A 24,356-nucleotide genomic window follows, 5' to 3' on the forward strand; every position below is an offset into this window, starting at 1 on the left:
TATTATCACAAGCTCTTTTCCCCACAGCCCTGCCTCATTTAGTGCATGGGATGAACCTGCTCGGAGGAGAAATAAGGGCTGAGTAGTAAAAAAGGCTCTTGTCTGTAGAACCTCTGTCTCATCTGTTGCAGAAGCAGGAAGGTGTGTAGAGAATAAAGCAGGAAACTACAGGAAGGGAAAGGAGGGTCTCAAGGTTAAGACAGATGAAGGCTGCCCTAAAGAACTGAAATCTATCCCTGCCTTTGTCATAGAATTCCTCTGTGATGCTGGGCAAGTTGCTTAAACCACATTTTTCATAGATTGTCACTAGTTGTATGGGCCTCATTTTCTGGGTGCCTGACTTGGGACTCTAAGACCTGATTTGCAGAAGTGCTGAACACTCACAGCTGCAACTGAAGTCAGTGGGAGCTGTGCTTCGAACATATGAAATGGTCATTACTCTGAAAAATCAGCTCCTTAGTGTTCATATTGGGCACCTAAAATTAATGGATACTGTTTACTACAATCTTTCTATGCCCCTGTTCCCTATCTTTAAATGGAGCCAATAATACACACTCATCTCATAGGGGAGCTGTGAAAATAATTTTTTTTTGTGAAGCACTCAGATACTAGCTTAATGACCACTACAGAAAAGCCCATGAGGATATTACTAATTCTGTCGGCAGAGCAAGGTTTGAAAGCAGTAAATAAGGCTCAGGGCCACACCCTGAACACCTGGGAGAAAAAAAAATAGTGAATAGCTTGCTCATTAATTGAGCACCACCTGTTCTGTGCACTGAATGAGGCAGTGTTCTTGGGGGGAGGAGAAGGAATAGTGTGTGAAAATACAATTAAAGATTATCATAATACCTATGTACAAGGGGACAGAATTAAATTTGCATAGGCATTCTTAATTCTGGCATTTCATAACGTTTGAGTGCCTGATTTTGCAAACTTATTAGTGCTATTTTAAGGTAGCTCTTTTGTGTATAATATGCATGTACAGTGCTTAGAATATTGAGACTCCAGATGCTAACATAATGTCAGCAATCACTATAAATGGCTTATTGTTTCAATTAGCATCCGGACCATTAAACCATGGAGATATCTGCAGCTGTAAAGCTCAGAGAACCGCTGCTTGCTATGGGATCACTCCATTAAAAAGAAAGATGGTGTGTAACAGTTTCTTGTACCTATCCTCAGTAAGGAGTCTCTCTGTTGGTTTTAGTAGGAGATAATAAACAACATTCCTTTACACGGTTCCCAAAATATAACCTACAAGAACGCAAAGCTAACGTTGTTACTTTAATTTAATCACCAGGCATTTCTTGAATACAGGCTGATAACCAAGCAGTTATACTGTATTTCCCACAGAATCACATACCAAAATCCATACAAGGCATGCTTTCGCCAAATTCTTTCTTCCCCTCTGTGGTACAAGGCCTTTCAAGTAAAATGACAGCCAGTTGCCACTGTGCTCGAAAATAGTAAAGGTTCGGGTTTATGCATCCGATGAAGTGAGCTGTAGCTTATGCTCAAATAAATTGGTTAGTTTCTAAGGTGCCACAAGTCCTCCTTTTGAGGGGGTTCGTGTAAGCCAGCCACATTCGTGTCCTCCCGCCCCCCCTTTACAAGCCAAGGCTGAACGATTTCAGCAATGTTGCACTAAAAACGATGCTTTCCAGCGTCAGGGTGCAACGTACCGAGCAACAACAAAATAGGCCGGTGGCTCTGAACTGGGCAGCAGACAATACGCAGGACGCAACTCTGTGCTCACCTTACCCCTCTGCGTCGCGCTCATTGGGGAGTGTAAACCCACCCGCACACGCTCGCCTAGCTGCACGTGTTGTTGCACAGTCTCCAATAAACTGCTGCAAACCTCAGCGCTGAGCGCGGACCAGAAAGAATAAAAGCTACGTGTCCCCCACCCAAACATTATTTTTAAAGGCTCTGGCGGCCACGAAGATGACTGGCGTGTGCGCGCGTGTCCCCTGGAGCTAAGCTGGCTGGGTCAATCAATCAGCGGAGGATCAGCGAGTCTGGGAGGAGAAGCTGGGGGCTGGGCGAGGGAGAAGTGAAAGGCAGAACGCAGAGGAAAGAGAAATAGAAGATTTGGGGCGGTTCACACGACAGCAGCAGCTCTCGGGCTGTGTCCTGCAGCTCCAACCCCGCCAGCTGCTGCTGCAGCAGCGCGAGAGGGCACGTGCGAGCGGTGCTGCCCGAGGGGAAGACACATAGGAAGGGGGCAGGCTTGTTGCTCGTTTTCTCCTTCCTTTTTCATTGTCCCGTGGCTGCGGCCGGCGACCCTCCGGGGCCAAGCGCAGCGGAGACGCGGGGCTGCATCCGCTCCGCTCGGCTCCAGGGAAGCCGAGAAGCGGCACGCCCGGCCCCGGAGCAGCAGGCGAAGTTTCCCTGCAGCGCGTTGCGCGATCCCAAGGGAGCCCGCACCAAGGCTGGGGAGGCAGCTCCCGGGCCAGAGGTGGGAAGCGCTCGAGCAGCCGGCCAGGGGAGGGAGCGCGCTGTCCCCCAGCCCCGCACTTCAGGGGGTGGGGAAAGAAGCCCTGGGCAAAGGGACCTCCCCGCAGGAGAGACTGAAAAGGAGCCAGAGAAGAGGGGGGGGGAGGGAAGCGAGAGCCCAAGGAAATTCCCCCTCCTCCCCCACCAGCAGCGACTTTGCGGCTGTCCCGGCTCCGGATCAGGATGCGGCTCCCGATGCTGCTGCTGCTCCCGGAGCTGCTCCTTCTGGTGCCGGCTCAGAAGTTCTCCGCGCTCACGGTAAGGCAGGCGCTCCCCGCAGGTGGGCTTACCAAACAAGACAACCCTCGGAGCTCGCTACTTGCGTCCCGCGGGAGCGAGTGTGAACAGTTTGGGGGCGCGTAGGGCGCCCCCAGAAACCAACAAACCCTGGACCTGGTCTGATCTCTTCCCTTCCTCGGTCAGGCTAATGCGGAGGTTGAATGAAGCGTCCAGGTCTTGGGGGGGTGACTTAGGCTCCAGGTGACGCTGCCCATGTCGGTTCTAACCTGTTCTAGTTCCTGAGATCAAGCCTTCCCAGCCTGTCCTAGGACAAGGGCTGATGGATTGCTGTCTATTTCTGTAACGCGGTGGAGAGAGAAAAGGAGACCCCTTTCCAGCTGACAGTCAGAGATCAGGGAAGCTGACTTTAACCAACGTGGATAAACACAGCACTGCATTTTGTTCACCTTGCCTGTAACACGAGCACTGGTTAGAGAGAGACGCAAGCTGGAGAAACTAAATAAGAAACCTGTTAGTGGATGATTTGGAAGGGTAAAGTGTGCGTGTGAAAATGATTTAGTAGGGCAGTAGCAAGAGAATTCAGCACTCGAGTTTAGCCATAGATCGGGTAGGCATACAGGTTGAATGGTTGCAAGACAGATTTCTTCCCCTTTGCTTGTAATGTGCTAGGTAACAGTGCTGCTGCTGAAATGCTTTTCTGAGTCTCCCTGGGACAAGATAAAGTGATGGTGGGGGAAAGAGGAAATAAAACCTCTCCGTTTTCTTGTATCTATCTTAGATATTGAAAATTCTTCAAGGCTGTCTTTATTTGTGTGTATCGTACAACACAGAACACATAGGTAATACTCCATAAAAATGTACCATTTGCATTTTCCAAGGAAAAAGATTAGCTATTATAGTTAAATGGAAGTTTACTGTGGGTCTCCACAGAGGTTAGTTTAATATTATTGCCTTTCTTATGCTGCAGTGTAATAACGTTGCACTGAAGGCTGCATCTGGAAAGGTGTGGATCATCTTTGGTTGACTATTTATTTTTTTTAATTATAAAGCCCCATGAAACGTCCCTCCTTGGCTATTCTGAGGCCCCTGATGCTAAACATGGGACTGTGTATAGGGATGGGTGAGCCAATTCATTAGGATTGCTAAATAAGCCATAATCACTTCTCTAGCCAAGACCTGAGGTTTGCAGCTAATAGCTCAGTTCAGTCTTCTTGTAGAGGTTGCAGTGTTTGCAAAACTATAATTAATGCAATCTGTAGAAATAAAAATATATTCATTAACTATATTTATTCAAGCACTCATTTAGAAACAAAGAGCAGAATACACATTTTTCAGGCTAAGTGTTTTGGTAAAGAATATTCAGTTTGGAGGTTTGCAAAGGGAGATGTGTTCTATTTTTATCTTAGACTTTCAGACAATGAGTGTTTCTGTAAGATAGTAAATGTTACATAGTGATATTTTCAGGGGCTTGGGGGTGTTGCTTATACCTGAAATTCTTCATAAGAGAATTGTCTCCCTGTCTAATTTTATTGAAAATTATTTGTAGATTAGAAACTGCTAACTGAAATCACAAAGCTCACTCCAGAATTTCATAGTGTGACACTTTTGTAAGCATAGAACACATGAAACCAAGTGGATAATGTCCTTTTTACTCTTGGAGTACTATAACACCACTTGGAAAGACTGGTTTTTAAACTGCTCTCTCGTGGTGAGAGGATTTTTGGGAAAAAAAAATAGGACAAGGTGATTTTTGGCACTGAATTCCAAGTTTGATTTCAAAAGCACGTTAGAAGTTGAGTTAGTTGGTTACATGAACAAGGTTTACAGAAACCAATACTTTGTTTTCTTTCCTTGGCCCCTTAAACATTTTAAATGATTGTGAATTAGGCTACCAATCTTAGTTGTTCCATGTAACAGAAACTTCTGTTATATAACACCTTGCAGCCCAAAGGATCCTAAAGCATTTTATCACTACATATATATACACTGCCACTGAAATGCAGCCATCTCTGGGGAGATGGATGGTAGCTCTACTGAAGTGGAGGAAGTGAAAGTTTGGCCAAGGAGACTGGGCCAAACCACTGTCTTATAAAAATGTAATATGTCCATACAAGGCAAATATAACTTTGGTTTCACCTGAAAGACCTCCCTCCCCCAAATAAACTGTATGGCACTCAATTTATATACCTTGGAAGGATGAAGAGTTAAGTCAATTCTGATGGCATTTGAACCTGGGCTTCCAGAGGGGAATTGAAGTTTGAAACTTGATGCTTAGGTTTGATCTACACTGGGGCTTCCTCACTGGTGGCAACCAGCTCTGGTATAGCTGCAATAGTGCTAACTTCTGTAGGCAGTGAGCCTAAGCCAGTTCTTCACAGCACTCCCTGTGGATGTGCTCTCAGAGAGCTGGCCAGCAAACATGTCACTGTTTACATTAGAAACCCTTAATCCATAAAGTAGGTAATAAACACCTGGATGCACATAGTCTGCAAACAGAAAATGTTAATCTTGTAAAAATTTCCCATAAAAATAAACCTTGGCTCTTGAGTTTGGTACCACGTGGGGTGGGGGAGTGTTATTCCTACAAAATATTTGGAGACATTCCTTATTAAAATGGAAAGTGAAGTATCACAGCAACGTGTAGCTCAATACTAAATCATCCTGTATTCTTCCTTACAGTCATTTGGCGTGTAGTTCACAGAGGGTATCAATCTGAAAGTTATTTTTCTCTGGTTATGTGTTCTTCATTCCTTATTTCCTAATACATTAGGGAATTGACTTCCCTGAGGTACTAACACAAAGGGGTGCATTTTCATCTCTAACACGTCTCATAAATGTTAATAGGTGTTGTGTGTGTGAATCGAACCTGGGGTATTTGGGTCAAGACGTGAGTGGACGGGAGTGAAGGGAAGTGTGTGTGTGTGTATAGGTGTTTTTTTACCTGCTGCATCATTCTACAATGCTAGGTTATCTTCCCCTGCATATAGAACACCCATCTCTGTTCCCTGTGGGAAATGAGAGCTGCCCGCCAACAACACAGCTTGGAGAGTAACTAACAGAGGCCAACATTTTCAAAAGTGGCCACAGATTGTAGGTATGTAACCTGACACACCAGGGACCTGAGTTTCTCAAGAGCTGAGTACCAACAATTCAGAATGAACTCAGTAGGAACTGAGTGCGTTCAGCACTTTTGATAATCAAACCTCAGGTGTTTTAGGCAAAAAATCAGAGCATGCAGAATCAGTGGCAAGTTTTAAAAATGTGGCTCCATGGATTGGAAAACTCGCTTTCTCTCATTCAGATTATGAGCAGCTCTAAGGCTCTAGATTTAGAAGAGAACTTGACAATGTTGAGGGTCAATTTTTATGTTTGGATCTGGCAAAATAGGAGTTCTGGGCTTTTTGTTTTAACTTACTTCCCTGGTAGCCCTAGAAGCAGAGCAAAAATTGCTTTCAAACAAGAGTCTATTGTCTGCTTCCATTTAATTAGGAATACATTCTTCAATTAAAATTCCCTTGGGGGGAATTAAAAGCCCAGGGCTTAAATTAAATGGAAAAAATGATTTTGCAAAACTTGAAGTTTCACAAAACCCCAAAGGGAAAAGTTCTAAAGGTTTCACACAACTCATAACTCCAGTGGGTTCGCCAGTCACTGGTAACCAACCTCATTTGTGGCTCCAGTGCTGAGCCACAACTGGCCTCTAGTCATTGTATAACTATGTGGCTTCCTACTGCCTTGACGCTAGCGGCCAAACTGATTTCTAATGTGCACAGGAGTCAAAGACTCCACCACTGCATCCAAAATTATAATCTGGTCCTTAACGTTATTTCAATCCTGCAGAGCTCTTGGCCTGTTCTCATTCTAAGACTGCCTTTGCCAAGGTTGCTCCTGAACTCTTGTCTCCTGTGAAGCATCATGTTGCAATGCCAGCGCGTATGAATAAAGGGGGGGAAATATCTATCATATTAAACCACTGTCAACTACTAGCTGAGCCACTGGGCTGGGGGGAGATTTTTATGAACAAAAGTTGGCAGCAGAACACTTTGGGAAGCTGGGGTGGGAGCTATTTCACAAGTACACTATTTTAGGGGACATCTAGATAAGAAACTGTTGAATGTGGAGGGGCTGTAGCCAATTTAGCTCCCTCTCCCTCTGTCAAACACCACTATACAAAGTCTTTACCATCTAAAAAGAACTAAATAACTTTGTTCTGGAAACAAGTCTATGGAACGACAGATGGGATTCTCCAACTCTTACAGTACATCACTAGAATATTTTCATGATGTATTACTTTTGTTACGGCACATAATATTTATTTAGCATCACAAATCTCATATCTATATCTATACCTATATCTATCTTCTTACTGAAATATATTGGTAGATGAGAGAACAGAACTTGATTGGCATGATTCCAATAAGGGAAGTCACATATTATGGATCTAGGTACTTTTGCATTGAAATACAAAGCTTAATGTACAGTCCATCTTTCTCTAAGTTTAAGTGAGACTTAGATTACTGCACTGATCCTGAACTGAAAACATGGGGCATCTTTTACACTGTTTTTAGAACTATCAGTGCAGCTTCTATCTCAGCTGGAGTTGTGTGTGGGTGTGTGTGTGTGTGTGTATATTAATAGGATGCAAGTGTTTCTTATTTGAAAACATTTGCATTGCTCCTAATGTACCACGAATATTTAATTTTATGCCCAAAAGACATGCAGAATCATGTTTGTCTTTCAGTCGAATATCAATCTTGGATCCTAGCAGAAAAGAAAATTCTTTTTTGCATCTGGAAAAATCTCTTACTGAAACGTACAGCTCAGCCTGTCAAACGTTTCTTTCATCAGATGCTGAATATTTCAAGGAACAATTGTTTTCTTTTTCTCTGTTGGCACATGCTTTGTGAGTATTCAGTAGCATTTAATGCCCTGGATAGGTTCCACAACACTCACCAGTATAAGATGGACCACTAAGGTAGTTGAGTAGAGGGAAGCTAAACACAGTCAAAGCTTTCCAAGTTAGGGACCCAGTTGAATGGCGCCTACAAAACCCAAATATTTGGAAAAGTTACTTTAATTGTGACTCAAAACCAAGACCATAAATAAAACTGTAAGTGGCTCCAGATCCTAACAGCATTGTTAGAGAAAATGGGCATTGATGCAACAAAGGGCACATCAGTTCCGAAAATAAAACATTCTCAGCAATGCTTCCCCCCTACAATAAACTTTCAAGACACTTCTCATTGTAAAAAAAACAAACAGGGTTATTATTAAAAGGGTCAGAAGAACTTGAGGTTGTGTGTTAGAAGTCACTTTTATGCACGCAGCCAACAAACACAGTCCCATTTAATGTGAAGTGAACAATGTAGATGTCAGGTTGACAGCACACTGGGAGCGTTTTAAAACTGAAAGGGTGGGGGGGACAGAGGGGGTGGTTTACAGGAAAAAAACATACATAGGAAGATACATTTATGAAAGGCCCTCCAGCCCATTTTGCTGCCTTCATTCATTCTTTGCCCTGAGGGGTAGTCCAAGGAGCCATAGCACTAGTATCTAGTATATTCTTTGTAACAGTGGGCAAACCTCCAAAGCTTTGGAGGTTCCGTTCATTTTGGAGGAACATCCAAAAATTTAGATACTTATCCAAAACGTATCTGAACCTCATTGGTTTGGAAATCAGTCTAGAAATCTCTTCAAGCTCTGGCTTGCTCAGGAGTTTGCTAGTGTTTCCAGTATTTTGGCCAGGCCAGAGTTACCACAAGAGCAGCTGTTTTCACGATATTTTGGTACTTCACCTTTCTGTCATGCTCAAGACCTGAAAGTGGAGAGGGGCCTGAAAATTAGTAACCAACCTAGGAAGTCAAGAGAGCTATTTTTGGATTGCAAATGAAGGTTTGAGTTTGGTTCAGGTGTGTCAATTTTTATCTGAAATGCTTCATATGGGCTTGACAGAGCTGTGTGGAGAATGGTAATTGTGTTTCATGAAGGAGTTAGGGATTTCAAAATCTGTTTTTATTCTGATTTGGAACAAAAACTGAAAGTTTTGAAATTCTCTGTGTAGGAAAACTGCAAACATTTGTTTCAAGTCAATCAAAATCTTTCATTTTGATTTAGACTTTTTGATTTTATATTATAATATATAAAATAAAAATGCTTTGCAATGACAAGTAGTTTCAAAACAAAACAAAAAGAAACTTTAACTATCATGTCAGAAGAGGATTTGCAATATTGTCAGAACTTTTTTTCTTCTTTTTTTAAGGGGAGGAGGCTCAAAATGAAATTCTAGCAACATTGACCCAATTTTGCAAAAGTGTTTAGATTTCAACAGAATATCCTATTCTAATGGAATATGGTTCCATCAAAGTTTCTCTGACTAGCTCTACTTTCTGACCAGTACCCACCCCTTTCATTTCACTAGCAGAACTGAAAACACCCTCCACATACGGACACTGATTATTGGCTCCAAAAAAGGAAAAAGTTGAGGAAAAGCTTGCAATCTGTTATATGCTGACATTACATGACGTAATAGGTACTAAAGACAAGGAAAGATGACTGAAAATGCAGCAAAAATTTAGAAATATTTGTGTAGATTACAGACTAGCAAACAACCCTAGCTGGCTACAAGATCAATAATGGCTGAAATGGGGGCAAATTCTCAGTGCAGACAAGGCCAGAGAGGCCATGTCTTGGAAGAGAGGCTAGTGGAATCTCCATGCCCATTCATTCCTCGGCCTTGCTGTCAAGGTTGTCCATTAACCATGTCAATTGATTGTTTTGTGTTATGTGGTCAGCTAGTCACTTGGTATTGGTCTGAGTTTCCTGACATCACAGCTCCAAATAATAAATATGCTTCGGAGAAGAATAGGTAACACAGCACCACTCGTTGGCACAGAATAACTAGGGTAAGATTCTTAGTGCCATAGGTGCAATCAGCAGCCTGAAATTTTAATCAGCATTTGGAGAATAGATTTTTATTTTTTTTGCAAACCTTAAACTTAAGTAAATAAACTGATTTAAGACAATTATTTTTAATTTTAGTTTTAAGAGATGAGTTGGTATTTTATCAGCTGATGAAGATTCAAGATAGCAGACACAGAATCATTGCTAGGGCCACAAGGAGCATAAGAACAGCCATACTGCGTCAGACCAAAGGTCCATCTAGCCCAGTATCCGGTCTTCCAGCAGTAGCCAATGCCAGGTACTTCAGAGGAAATGAACAGAACAGGTAATCATCAAGTGATCCATCCCATGTTGCCATTCCCAGCATCTGGCAAACAGAGGATAGTGACACATCCCTGCCCATCCTGGCTAATAGCCATTGATGGACCTATTCTCCATTAATGTGTTTTTTTTTTTTTTTTGGACCCTGGTATAGTCTTGGCCTTCACGACATCCTCTGGCAAGAAAAACACTGACTGAAGGTTATCCATGCTCGTTCACCCTTGGAATTCCCTAATGTATTGCTCTGCCCAAAAGTTCACTCAGGAATATTTACCTAATATCCACTGCAGTGGTGGGCAACTTGCGGCCTGTCAGGGTAAGCCGCTGGCAGGCCACGAGACAGTTTGTTTACATTGACTGTCCATAGGCATGGCCGCCCGCAGCTCCCAGCGGCCGTGGTTCACTGTTTCCCAACCAATGGAAGCTGTGGGAAGCAGCGGCCAGCACGTCCCTGGTGAGATGGACCAGTGAATCAAAAGCAGAGTAGCAGGCTGCAGCACAAAAGACAAGTGCATCTTGGTGTGAGGCGTGTGTCACTTTTATCAAGGAGGGAGTAATGGGGAGGGGGTTTGGGGGTTAGGCTTAGCAGAAGAATCTGGGGCTCTGTCCATATTCTGGGGGAGTTGAAGAGATGGGCAACACTTTTCTGGATTCACAACCCATTTGACCTTAATCCACATCTGCAAAGAGAAGTGAATTTACCCAGTGCACATGTACTGAACTGTCTCAGTGATGGGAAGGTGCATGTAACCAGTGTAAGCTGAGCCATATTTTCTGAATACTGGATGTACACGTTCAGTTGCCTACATACCAGAAATGCTTTGAGATTGGAATTAAAGTTCTAAAATAGGCGATTTAAAAAAGTAGAATCTTTTTTTAAAGTAAAACCATTGTAATATGTTTAATATAGACTGAACTATGCTTTGTTTGCTTTTCTCATTTCCTGCTGCAATATGAATACATCTATTCTCCTTTTTGAGATTTGGAAGTGAATTTAGTGCTTTTGAAAAAAAAAAAAGACAGTGTTAAAGCCAGGCATGGCTAAAGAAGATACAATGGAAAGCTTTACTAGACAGCTCCAACAGTTGATTTAAATCCTCCTCAACAGCAGCCCTGCTATTCCAAGTCTCAGATGACAGTTAGACTGCCAAATACACTTTGTTGTGTAATTTTTAATTTAAAAATGCACAAAAAACTAAGATCTTGAGAGCGAAAGCACAAAACATTTGTTCCAGGAAACCAAATAGGAATCAGACAGTGCCTCCTAAAGTGTAGGGTTCGTTCATTAGTCTAAATGGGGCCAGATTCCAAACACATTCACACCGGTGGCCACTGTAAATCCAAAGTAACTCCAGTATATCTGGTGTATGGTCTCTGCAGAGTTCTATTTAATGAAATACTGTCCTGATGGACACACGGTGTTGCCCCAATGGTGCTTCATAGTCTTGGTCCAGACAGAATGTGCCAATTACATGTGCTGAGATTATATGTGAGATTAATTATTCTGATCATTTTTTTCAAAGTCACCATTTATCAAATGTTTAGATGAACATTATCCAATCAGTTCTAATTATAGTACATAGACTATAATAAATATTATAAAAACCAGTACCCTTAGAATATGCAGAGGGATTAAAAACACAGAGGACTTTTGTGATTGGAACATACATGTGTATGTGTTATGTTACTTATCTCTGCTATATTTGATAGGATTTCTTTTTGGAGGTAGATGTCAAAGACCTCAGAGACTAAGGATAAAGTCCAAGGGGAGTGTGATTTTTGCACACACCCCTACATTCTAAGACAACATTTCCCCTCTTCTTACCCACTGCCTCCCAATATAGCCAGGTGGTATCACTCATCTAGCATCTTAAAGGGCAGGCAGGTCTCACACATCTTCCTTTGAAGCCAACATCTGTGGCACTTCATGAATCAGCCACTGGAGGGAACCCAAGAACAACATTGATCAGCTCAGTCATCTGTGGGGGGGGCTAACTGTCAAAATTCCTCTCTCCACAAGGCAATAGGAGTGCCAGAGACACACCTCACTGGGAACCTCAGTGCCCAGTACTTGCACCTCCACTTGCCATCAAGTGGGACACACAAAAGACAGTATCAAAGGAATCTTAAAAATGTGGGATTTCTCTCTTTAAATAGAAGATCTTCTGTAACTTTAGTGCCACGATTCCCCCGAACATGAATCATTTACAGTAATAAGAATGCTAGTGTGGCACAGGAGAATTACGGTCTAAACTGAAAGCGGTCCCTTATACTGTGCTACATTTTGAGGTGTTCAACCTACCGAAGAGGCGTTTGGCTGGCTCGTAAAATGTTTATTGCATGTATCATTTGGCGTTTGTTTTGAAGCATTTACTTACAGGACTTTTAGTGAGCGTGGCAAGAGAACGAGAACTTATTTTCCACACTGCATTTAATAGGGTTATGTTTCAAGCAGCGTCCTCTCGGGAAGGCAGGTTTCAAGCATGTCAAAATTTTTGATGGATTGCAGCCTGAGTGGATTTAGTTGCAAATCTGAACTTTGCACAGGAGGGTTTAACTTTCCATCACTTTTCCAAAGAGGCGTCATAAATTACATTTCTGGAAAAAACAAAGTCTTTTGAAAGTGGAGTTCATCTGGTAAATTCTTCCTCTAAGTTCCCCTTCCCTGTCCTGGCATGCTATGCACTACACAGATAGCGACATAAGCAGATGCTGAAGGACTCTCCAAGCAATGCCTCCGTCATTACCTGATGATAGAACTTCCTAACACAATTATTGGGCTTAGTCAACATACAAGCATTGACTGAGCTATTTCCTTCGAAAGAGGAAAGGCAAAACTTAATGAGCGCGATTCTCCATTGTCCTGCACCTTGTCCAGTCATTTACATCAGTGCCAAATAGGTGTAAACTACTTCCACCATTCTGATGTGGTAGCATTTTACACCCACTTGGCACTGGAGCACCTGCTCACACAAGGGGCACGGTGACAGAGAATCAGATCAGGCCCTTTAACACTAGATGGCCAGAAGCAGAATTGATATCCAGGTGAAATAGTTTGAATCATCCTGTTATGGATTGGTTTGTGTCCCCCTATGGCTCGGGACAGACCCACAGAGGCAGCACTGTGGAGTTGGAAGTAGGGCTCCCGAATTGGTACAACGAATGGAGAGATTGCTTTTGATTTGTCTGCTGATTTTTGGCAATGCACCCATTTTATTTTCAACTATAAATTAATGCAAATCCCAGTCCTTATTGGTAATAGCCTCATGTCCTGGACAGTGAGGAATTTACAAGAATCCCAGTGGAGGAATGACCGGTGTTGAGGTCCCTTTTTGCAATGAGGAATGCCATTCCAGACTCCACCATGTCACCAACCTCCTGCCAATGATTGATTTCCTCCCTGCTCAAAGCAACAGAGTTGTTTTTTGGCCACGCCTGTTAGCCACTTCTCTTTATGTCTTTTATACAGAATATGAGGTTACTTTTCCCATTTAGCAGCCATCACTGGTATTTTTATTTCCTGTGATGAAGATTTGCATATAATGTTACTGATGGTGAAATGGATTATACCATACGATAAAGAATTTATTGATGAAATACCTATTGCAGAACTAAATCTAGCCTGAGTCCCTACTAGTGGTAAATCTGCTTGGACTGGAGGGTTCAACAGCTCAAACAGCCTTTAACCTCTAATCCACTGCTGGTCCGCAGCAGGCCAGTGCAGATGAGGTCTAGCCCAGGAGTAGATAGTGGGATCCACTGTTCCAGTTCCTCTTCCAGGCAGCTTTGGTTATTGGGCCTTCTGCAGAGTCCTAGCCAGATTTTAAGGTTGCCATCCATAGAAGAACCTCCAGGCCATGGGGAGGCAGGCAGAGAGGAGTGCAAATTGCCCACAGTGGTAATTTGTCTCCAACAGGTTTGTTACAGAGTACTTGCACAGTGTCTTCTATAGCCAAAATTGTTGTCTCCTCAAGCCAGAAATTACACCTGCAGCACCAAATGCAGATGCACCCGAATAAAGACCCTCCCAAATCAGCTGGTTGATTTTTTTTGAGAGATTCAGCCCTGTGCAGACGGGTTAGCAAAACGGCTGGACACCAATTAAGTCACATTTCAGGCCTAAGTGGAACATCAGTTTTGCATTAACCTTGAGCTGGCTCCTCTGCACAGGGGCAAATTTCACTCTTGTGTTTTTCCAACTTCTGAGAGCTTGATTTCTCAACCTAATCATTGCATGGATGTGATCTGTCCGATCTCTATGAGAAGTCAGGTATTACTAAAAAGCATATCCCTTGTTCATACAAGGAGCCACAGGCTCCAAAATAACATCTGCTATCCTTTGTTTGTATGTCATCTAATAATATGTATCCAAGAATGCCATCTCCTCTCCAGGACAATGATTCCAAATTTAGGTTTGAGCATACTGTGTGTATATTTCACCTCTACATTGCTATGCAAAGTTTTACTGCTCATTTTGCTTGTCAAGAATGATGGGGAAAAAACCCACAAAAGGCTCAGAGGTTCAGTTCAGCAAAATTCCAGAATTTAAGATTTTTTTTGGGAAGTTTATCCAAATTATGTGAAACATTTTGGTCTAAGAATCTCATAATAGTTTTGATTTGACAGGATTTTGAAAGTATCCAGGTTTTAGCCACATTGGAAATACTGCAGGGGCTGCTGTATTTGGTAGTTGATAAATTTGCAGAGGTATCTGAAATTTAAAAAACTCCCCAATCTCATTCCTCCAAGCAAACAAAAATTCAGATCAGGTTCACTTCCTGATTAGGTTAAGGCAAACATTTAATACTTATTACATTAGCCTGCTTGTCCACCATCCTACATTTCTAATGAGTGGAATACCGTACATTGTTTTAATATCTGGGACAATACAATGTACAGTACCATGAGTCATATTGTAGGAATAGCCAAAAGTTTCTCTGTTTGCCTGCCTGCAAAATATATCATCCCTTGAAAGCTAGTTTGTCTCTCTAATACCCAGGGGGTGAGGAAGCTCCAAAGTGAGGTTTGTTTTACAACTGTGGCAGGAAAGAACATTTGTTTAATACAAGCAAGAAGCAATTAAAAGCTTTCATTAAAATTAGATGGGTACAAATAGGTCTAACCACAGGTGAAAACTCATTACTTTCATTAGACTGCGGTTAAATGAGTGTCATGCAGATGCTAGGTTCAGTCCCCCGAGGGGAACTTTGTATAAAACAGAGGGACATACATGGAAAAGAGCATGTTTGATGGATGGAAAACCTGAGTGAAATGTCAAGTCATCAGCGTTTAAGAGGTCATAGTTCATATTCCATAGCTAGTCTCTGGCATGCAGGATGTGTTCTCAGGAAGAACCCTGAAGCAATCAGTGTTAGGCAGAGGGAAAGCAGGTGTGCTACTCCACTCATGTTTGAGAAAGGGAGTGCTAAGCTAATATTTACTTCCAGTGCTTGGCCTTTCTTGTTCTGAATTGCTTCATGATTTTTAAAGCTATTTGCATTTTTTAAACCTTTTTTTGCCAATGATATTGCAATTTACTGTAGCTACATATAGAAGGTTTTGCAGATGACTAATAGTCTTTTTTCAGTACTTTGTAATTATAATGTGGCCTGAAGATCTCGTATATAAACACATGCACACACCATCCTGTATTCTCAACTTGGATATTGTTCAAGACCTGCTGGTGTTTTGTGCCATGCATGTGAATGCCGCTTAGAAAGCAGCTGTGTCTAAAGTAGGAATTCTTCAACAGTCCATTAATGGGCAGTGGCCTTTTCAGAGGAATTACAGATGGAGATACTTAAACTTAAGTGAGTGCTGTAGAGTTTACACCATTGCAATGAAAATTGTTTGAGCTCCTTCCTTTTGTTTAGAATGGACTCAGCAAAACTTTTACATTAGAACCGGCATTCTTTGCGTATCCCAAATGCCCATGGAGGTCAATGAGAGTTTGGTGTGTGCAAACCCTGCACAACCAGTCCTCTGAAATGCAACCATCTAACCATATACTTCTGGATGATGGAAGCTGTCCATTTGGTAATTAACTGACATCTGAAAGCAGATAAACTTGTGAGATGATGTAGTTTTTTCCTCAGCATCAGCTCATCTTAGAGTAACTCTGCAAAGATATTAGAATCTGTAATTCAAATTGGCCTTGATATGAGAATTGTTCAAATGGACTGAGAATTAGCTGAATCAAAAGATTGTAAGTAAAAGCAAATGGCAACACTTCTGATTTTTGGGCAGGGGGTAAGTCCTGGGGTGAGGAACTGAAAAGCATAGTCATTACATTTGCAGGGTGTTACTAAGCTGGTGTGTTGGAAAGCATAGGGGACAATTTCCTGGTGCAAGTGCTAGAGGAGCCAACTAGGGGGGGAGCTTTTCTTGACCTGCTGCTCACAAACCGGGAAGAATTAGTAGGGGAAGCAAAAGTGGATGGGAATCTGGGAGGCAGTGACCATGAGTTGGTTGAGTTCAGGATCCTGTCACAGGGAAGAAAGGTAAGCAGCAGGATACGGACCCTGGACTTCAGGAAAGCAGACTTCGACTCCCTCAGGGAACAGATGGGTGGGATCCCCTGGGGGACTAACATGAAGGGGAAAGGAGTCCAGGAGAGCTGGCTGTATTTCAGCCCTGTTGAGGTTACAGGGACAAACCATCCCGATGTGTCGAAAGAATAGTAAATATGGCAGGCGACCAGCTTGGCTTAACAGTGAAATCCTAGCGGATCTTAAGCATAAAAAAGAAGCTTACAAGAAGTGGAAGGTTGGACATATGACCAGGGAAGAGTATAAAAATATTGCTCGGGCATGTAGGAATGAAATTAGGAGGGCCAAATCGCACCTGGAGCTGCAGCTAGCCAGAGATGTTAAGAGTAACAAGAAGGGTTTCTTCAGGTATGTTGGCAACAAGAAGAAAGCCAAGGAAAGTGTGGGCCCCTTAATGAATGAGGGAGGCAACCTAGTGACAGAGGATGTGGAAAAAGCTAATGTACTCAATGCTTTTTTTGCCTCTGTCTTCACGAACAAGGTCAGCTCCCAGACTGCTACGCTGGGCATCACAACATGGGGAATAGATGGCCAGCCCTCTGTGGAGAAAGAGGTGGTTAGGGACTATTTAGAAATGCTGGACGTGCACAAGTCCATGGGGCCGGACGAGTTGCATCCGAGAGTGCTAAAGGAACTGGAGGCTGTGATTGCAGAGCCATTGGCCATTATCTTTGAAAACTTGTGGTGAATGGGGGAAGTCCCGGATGACTGGAAAAAGGCTAATATAGTGCCAATCTTTAAAAAAGGGAAGAAGGAGGATCCTGGGAACTACAGGCCAGTCAGCCTCACTTCAGTCCCCGGAAAAATCATGGAGCAGGTCCTCAAAGAATCAATCCTGAAGCACTTACATGAGAGGAAAGTGATCAGGAACAGTCAGCATGGATTTACCAAGGGAAGGTCATGCCTGACTAATCTAATCGCCTTCTGTGATGAGATTACTGGTTCTGTGGATGAAGGGAAAGCAGTGGATGTATTGTATCTTGACTTTAGCAAAGCTTTTGACACTGTCTCCCACAGTATTCTTGTCAGCAAGTTAAAGAAGTATGGGCTGGATGAATGCACTGTAAGGTGGGTAGAAAGTTGGCTAGATTGTCGGGCTCAATGGGTAGTGATCAATGTCTCCATGTCTAGTTGGCAGCCGGTGTCAAGTGGAGTGCTGCAGGGGTCGGTCCTGGGGCCGGTTTTGTTCAATATCTTCATAAATGATCTGGAGTATGGTGTGGATTGCACTCTCAGCAAATTTGCAGATGATACTAAACTGGGAGGATTGGTAGATACGCTGGAGGGCAGGGATAGGATACAGAGGGACCTAGACAAATTGGAGGATTGGGCCAAAAGAAATCTGATGAGGTTCAATAAGGATAAGTGCAGGGTCCTGCACTTAGGACGGAAGAACCCAATGCACAGCTACAGACTAGGGACCGAATGGCTAGGCAGCAGTTCTGCGGAAAAGGACCTAGGGGTGACAGTGGACAAGAAGCTGGATATGAGTCAACAGTGTGCCCTTGTTGCCAAGAAGGCCAATGGCATTTTGGGATGTATAAGTAGGGGCATAGCGAGCAGATCGAGGGACGTGATCGTCCCCCTCTATTCGACATTGGTGAGGCCTCATCTGGAGTAGTGTGTCCAGTTTTGGGCCCCACACTACAAGAAGGATGTGGATAAATTGGAGAGAGTCCAGCGAAGGGCAACAAAAATGATTAGGGGTCTGGAACACATGACTTATGAGGAGAGGCTGAGGGAACTGGGATTGTTTAGTCTGCGGAAGAGAAGAATGAGGGGGGATTTGATAGCTGCTTTCAACTACCTGAGAGGTGGTTCCAGAGAGGATGGTTCTAGACTATTCTCAGTGGTGGAAGAGGACAGGACAAGGCGTAATGGTCTCAAGTTGCAGTGGGGGAGGTTTAGGTTGGATATTAGGAAAAACTTTTTCACTAGGAGGGTGGTGAAACACTGGAATGCGTTGCCTAGGGAGGTGGTGGAATCTCCTTCCTTAGAAGTTTTTAAGGTCAGGCTTGACAAAGCCCTGGCTGGGATGATTTAATTGGGGATGGGTCCTGCTTTTGAGCAGGGGGTTGGACTAGATGACCTCCTGAGGTCCCTTCCAACCCTGATATTCTATGATTCTATGTTCCAAATACTAGCAAGGAGAAAGAACAATTTTAGAATGGACTTTGAATTGTATGAGATATGGGAAGGGGAAAAAATAAAAGAAAAATAAGTTAAAGATGGAGATACTCCTAGTAAGTCATCAGAGGAGAAATATCCAAAGAGATATTTAGTTGGAAGGAGACACCTGGAAAGTGGTAATGCTGAAAGAAAGAGACTAAAGAATGACAATGGACAGCAATTTTGATATGAGCTTCTAATGATATCAGCTGGGAAAAAAAACCCAGAGCAAATGTGGGCTATTTAGGCAGTAGTGTCAGGTAACAGTGTCAGGAGGTGATAGCCCTTCTATTATTAATTATATACATGCATTGATAAGACTGTACGTGGCATAATGCAGTCAGTTTTGTCACCTCTTTACTAGAAAAATTGACAAGCAGAGGAGAATTGAAAGAGGAGAGCACAGAAATTATTAAGCATATGGAAGGGTTGGCTTTTGATGAAGGAGTAAACCAACTAAATATGTGTAACCTGTTTAAACAACTCACACCTAAACAAAGACATTTGTGATATTGAAAAAAAAGAGGAGTCCTTGCGGCACCTTAGAGATTAACAAATTTATTTGGGCCTAAGCTTTTGGGGGCTATAACCCACTTCATAAGATGCATGGAGTGGAAAATACAGTAAGCAGGTATGAATGTACAGCACATGAAAAGATCGGAGTTGTCTTACCAAGTGGGGGGTGTCAGTGCTAACGAGGCCAATTCAGTTAGGGTGGATGTAGCCCATTCCCAACAGCTGACAAGAAGAGGTGAATATCAACAGAGGGAAAATTAATTTCTAGCATTGACAAGGTCTTTACCAGTCTCTGTGTATTATGTAAAATATAGTTGGTGGGTCTACTCACACTCATTTTCTGGAACAAAATAGAAACCTGATATCAGCCTCCTGTACTTAGATAGCTGTGAGACAATATTAGTCAACAACAAAATACTAGTCTGGCATGTACTGTATGGAAGAAGGAATCAGACTCCTTCACCTTGCTCTGTAGACTGGCATTAATATCCCGAAATTATTGATGTCCAGTGAAATACACTTTGTTTAACTCCATTCTTATATCATGTTAATATTTATCATGCGGTTGTAAACAAATAAAAGGAAATTCAATTGGTTTTCTTTTGAAATGATAGACAAACTCCAGTCTGATGAAACGACACTTGAGAATCTACCTTTCCTTCTATAATACAAATGCAGCTTACTCTACTGCTGCCCAGAGGGCCCAGATTCCACTTCCATTAAAGCCATGACTTCTAAGTTGCCCAGCCCAACTTTCAATGAAGAGCCCATTGTTGACCCCAACAGCAATGGCAGTGTGTCTTTTGGGTCATTGCCTGGCACACTTAAATTCAGGCGTGGCCATGTGTGTGCTTCAGAGTATACTGTCCACCCCAAATATTGTGAAACATGAGGTTGGTAGCTTGAGACAGAGAACAAGGGATGCTGACCTCCCAGGTAGAGCTCTTCAAAGTAAGGAAGCTGTGAAAAGAGGGGAGAGAACAGGGTCTATTGAAGGGGAAGAAGAGAGTAGCAGCCAGCCACCCCAAAACTTTGGAAGAAAGCAATCCAGGTCTTATTTTTTTCCAAAGAAGCCTGCTCATCCATAAATAAAATGAACTGATTTTTATAGAGTTTTCTTCCTAAAGTCAAACTATTACAAGTTCTTTATATTATATCAAAACTATATTAATTTCCCTAACATAAAACTTAGTTAACTTAAAGCTAAGATTGCGCAATCGTATTACATATCAATGCAATAACTACAAAATATCAAGGAAATGACCAGTTAAAGCATCACAAACACTCAAGCAACAGCTGTTCTCCCAAAACTCCCTTATGCCCAAGCACACTCAAGACTCCTTAGTTTCATGACAAACTCCATTTTCAAACCCACTTACAACCAGCTCAGATGCAGCCATCCATTTCATGGCAATCCCACCCAAATGCATATCCTGCAATCCAGTCTGACCTAAATTAAGATATTGGGCCGACTTCTCATCAGAAGTCCTTTGAATTCAATGGAGCGATGCCGATTTATACCAGATGAGAATACAATCTGTGGTCTAAAGGCATTGATGTATCTGTAACAGTCAGCTTTAAGGTGTTGCATCTCCCACAGCTTGCTTTCCCTCTGCAACTGTACAATGCACGGAAATAACTAACAGTACATTATTTAATCTAGCAATGTAAATGTTTCTCAGGTCAATTTACTTGACACTATAATCGGTGGAATCATGAAATAGAATAAGGGAAAAGTCTGTTACTCCAAGGGTGACTCATTTTGTACTTGAAGCTCACCTCCATGAGAGCTTTGGCCTTTCCTATCACAGATATTGTTAGGGCTGACGGTTGCTTTGCCTCTCTCAAACAGCTGTACAGCATATGCTGTATTTCTGAAAGATATTAATTTTTTGCACAGCTTGCATGTCAAAGGTGAACCCTTGCACTGTTGTCTGTGCATCTTCCAGCTACAGTAGGAGCTGTGCCATGTGAATCCATTTAACTGCTATACTGAAACAGAGCTTTTCAACAGTGCTGCCGCTTGAATCAAACAGAGGCAGGTGTAGACTGACGGAGAATCCAGATGTTATCCCTCCCCCTCTCACCACCTCATAAAATTTAAATCCAGTAATTTGTAACCCTTACGATCATATACGGTCATCATTCAAAGCCATTATGGAGTGTATCCTGCCCCTGCCTCTCTGTGGCTATGGAAGCTGCCTACTGGCAGCAGATCCAACGCAGGCCTACTGTGCAAAGTAGGTGCTGAATATGGGGGAGTGCACATGCTCTGTAGACACAGAGCTCGGCTCCTCCAGGTCCTCCTGAATGCCCAAATACAGAGGATGAGCTAGGACAGGGACAGAGCCAGCCCTGTGAGAGATGGGTCTGGGTCCAGAGGACCTTTTGCTAATGGACCCTCCTGTTCTTCCCTTTCCCACTTGCATAGATCTTGATATCCTTATCCCCTGCTCCATGCAGGGGGTACACTGGGTCTGTGGAGGCTACTGAAGCTGCAGTAGTGGCCAGAGCAGCTCTGTAGCCATGTTAGGGACTGCATGCATGTCAACAACAGTTCATAGGAATAAAAAAGGATAGATCTGAATGAATGGGCATGGATACACGATTCTGACCCTTCGCCAGAAGGAGATCATGAATGACTGCCACCAGAGCATTTCTGTCCCCTACACAGGCCTAAAGCCAACTCACGGAACTGAAGCAAATCCACGCTATTGCAGGAGCTGCTTTGCCACTCCCTGCTCACTTCACTACCTAGTTTTGAATTACTTCTATTCATCAGGGAGCCAGAGGAAATGGAGTTGATTATGAGGATGCTTCTCTTGTCCAAGAGAATTTTCTGTCAAAAGATCCGTGAGACCTTTACCTGAAATACAGTGAGACAAAGCCACGGACATCTGCCATGGAATGGACTGAGCAGAGAGAGGGGGAGGGAGGGAGGGAGGAGTCATTTTAGGTGTCAAAAATACATACATACATACATACTTGAAGGATCAAAGAGTTTCACAAGAAAAACACATTTTAATTAAAATCATATACAAGATATCCATCTACCCTGGAGCTCTTTGGGGGAAAAAAAAAAGTTCACCTCTTGTTCAAATCCTGTACATGCATGATATACTCTCTTTGCTGTTTTAAACTAATCCTCTACTTTCCTGGATAAGAGGCTTTTTATTGTCCAGAGTTTAAGCATAATTGTCTCAACAACATAACAAATAGAATCTCTACCAACCAAACTGACTAGGTGGACAGGTAAATGTTTTCTTTAATGATAACAATTACATAAAACTACAGCATCAGAAACCAGATGATCATAAATGCATTGTGAACATTTTTCAAAATAGAAGACACTAGATAAGCTGGGCACACAAAGCACCTGAAGAGAAGTTCACTAGCGAAATCAATAATGGCATAGTATTGAGTATCTGTCAATTTACAGCACAAGCATCTTCCAATTAAAGGTCAAAGCCTGGTTCCTTTTTCTAAATGCAAACAAGCTTTGAACAGGGAAGAAACAAAATGTGGACAATTTTTTTTTAAAAAGCAGCATTTTCTTGAAAAAATGTGTCAAAATGGTCTTTTTTGAAATATGAAGAAAATTTAATTTGAAAATTTCCCACCAGTTTTGAAATCTGCTGAAAAAAGTAAGCCCATAATGTTGGTATTCTTCAAAAAAATAAAATAAAAATTATGTATATTGTACTGCACCCTGTAAAGTACAATCACTAAGTGTTTGTTTTAGGGCTAGTCATAAAAGGGGGGAATTTTTTTTTTAAGTTTACATTTTTTCCTCAAATTTCAACCAGCCTCATTATTTTTCATGTTTAATGTAACAAATGGACACATAGGCTACTCGTAGTTGTGTGTGTGGTTTTGTGGTAGATCAGTTACTGCAACTACATACTAGTTAATATACTTAGAAAAGTTTCATGAACTCAGACTAGTTTTGTGAACCTTTTCAGTTCAAAAAGTACTCCCAAAAATCTGCAAACCATCTTGTGTCAGTAGCAAAGCAGAACTCACTGCCAGCACGGATAGTGTTGCCTTTGGTTTTTCCCCAATTATTCTCCTTTACTACCTTCAGAGTATTCATCCAAAGTTTGATTCATGCTACCATACTGGTTTTGGATAAAACAAAGATAAGAAGTTTCTCTTCCTCGGATAATGGATTTAGCAGATGGCATAGACTTTGTTCTTTAAAAGCCAGTATGTTAAGACCATCCATACATGCACTTCAGTAGCCTCCATTTCTGAGATTTGGGGCCAGTTTTTCAAAGCTCTGTGCAGTGTGAGCGACACTCAGAAGGCGCATTCAGCTGATATGTAGGTAAAAATCCCACTATTTTGCATGTAATCTAGAGGGCTCTGTGAATAAGCAGGACTTTGTGCAGGCAGTTACCGGTCTTACATGTGCAGATGAATATTTGTGTGCATAGTTGTGGGAGTTTGCCCAAACTTCAGGTGTACATAATATTTGCATGGTTCTGCCGTTATGCAGAGTTGAAAAGTCTGGCCTTTGATATTATTTGTTAGTATTATTCTCATGATCTTAAAAGGGCACTTTTTGCTTGTTAATCATGGTATATAACATGATTATCAAATAAGACATTGGTACTTTAGTCTGCACCCTATCCTCCATTATTTACTTATTTCCTTGGTTGCAGTTCAAGATGTATAGTGTAGGATTATTGTGCACTCTGCATCCATTGGCTGAAACGAGTGAAATAAGGTTTTATTAACCTAGTGTAAACAAGATACTGGTGGCCACTGGCATACCAGTGTTTTAGCTACTGATGTCCACACCAGTTTTGAGCAGGGTTAGGCAATGTAGTGATTAAAATGCTAGCAGACTGCCTGCTTTAGTACTCCTGCCCTTGCTCCTGTCAGTGAAGCTGCAACAAAATCATCCATAGTGTAACACCAACGGTTTTAGTAGATTTACACCAGATGAATTTGGTCCAAGATATTGGACAAAGCTACACAGTTATGGGCCAGATCCTCAGCTGCACTAAAAAGTGGAGGTGGGGGAAGAAAGCCACCTTTACTTTCTCCTGAGTCTTGGGATAACAGGGGTCAAAATGGCCCCTGGCATATTTCAGAACAGCCCACGGACTTCTCTAAATTATTCCAGATGCAGGATTCCTAAAGATACTGGTCTCCTGGGTG

At 42.3% G+C, this 24,356-nt stretch overlaps 1 protein-coding gene across 1 annotated transcript in view; it reads left to right on the forward strand.

Moving 5' to 3' along the window:
• The first annotated feature begins 1,960 nt into the window (after positions 1-1,960).
• Positions 1,961-24,356, forward strand: part of SMOC2 (SPARC related modular calcium binding 2) — a 175,517-nt gene continuing 153,121 nt past the window's right edge. The window contains exon 1 of the mRNA XM_084624714.1: positions 1,961-2,754. Within this exon, the coding sequence (XP_084480840.1) occupies positions 2,680-2,754 (75 nt within the window). The 5' untranslated portion in view covers positions 1,961-2,679. The remainder of the gene's footprint in view (positions 2,755-24,356) is intronic.

The sequence above is a fragment of the Lepidochelys olivacea genome (genome assembly GCF_965140295.1).
Source record: "Lepidochelys olivacea isolate rLepOli2 genome assembly, chromosome: 3".
In the NCBI taxonomy this organism is placed as follows: Eukaryota; Metazoa; Chordata; order Testudines; family Cheloniidae; genus Lepidochelys; species Lepidochelys olivacea.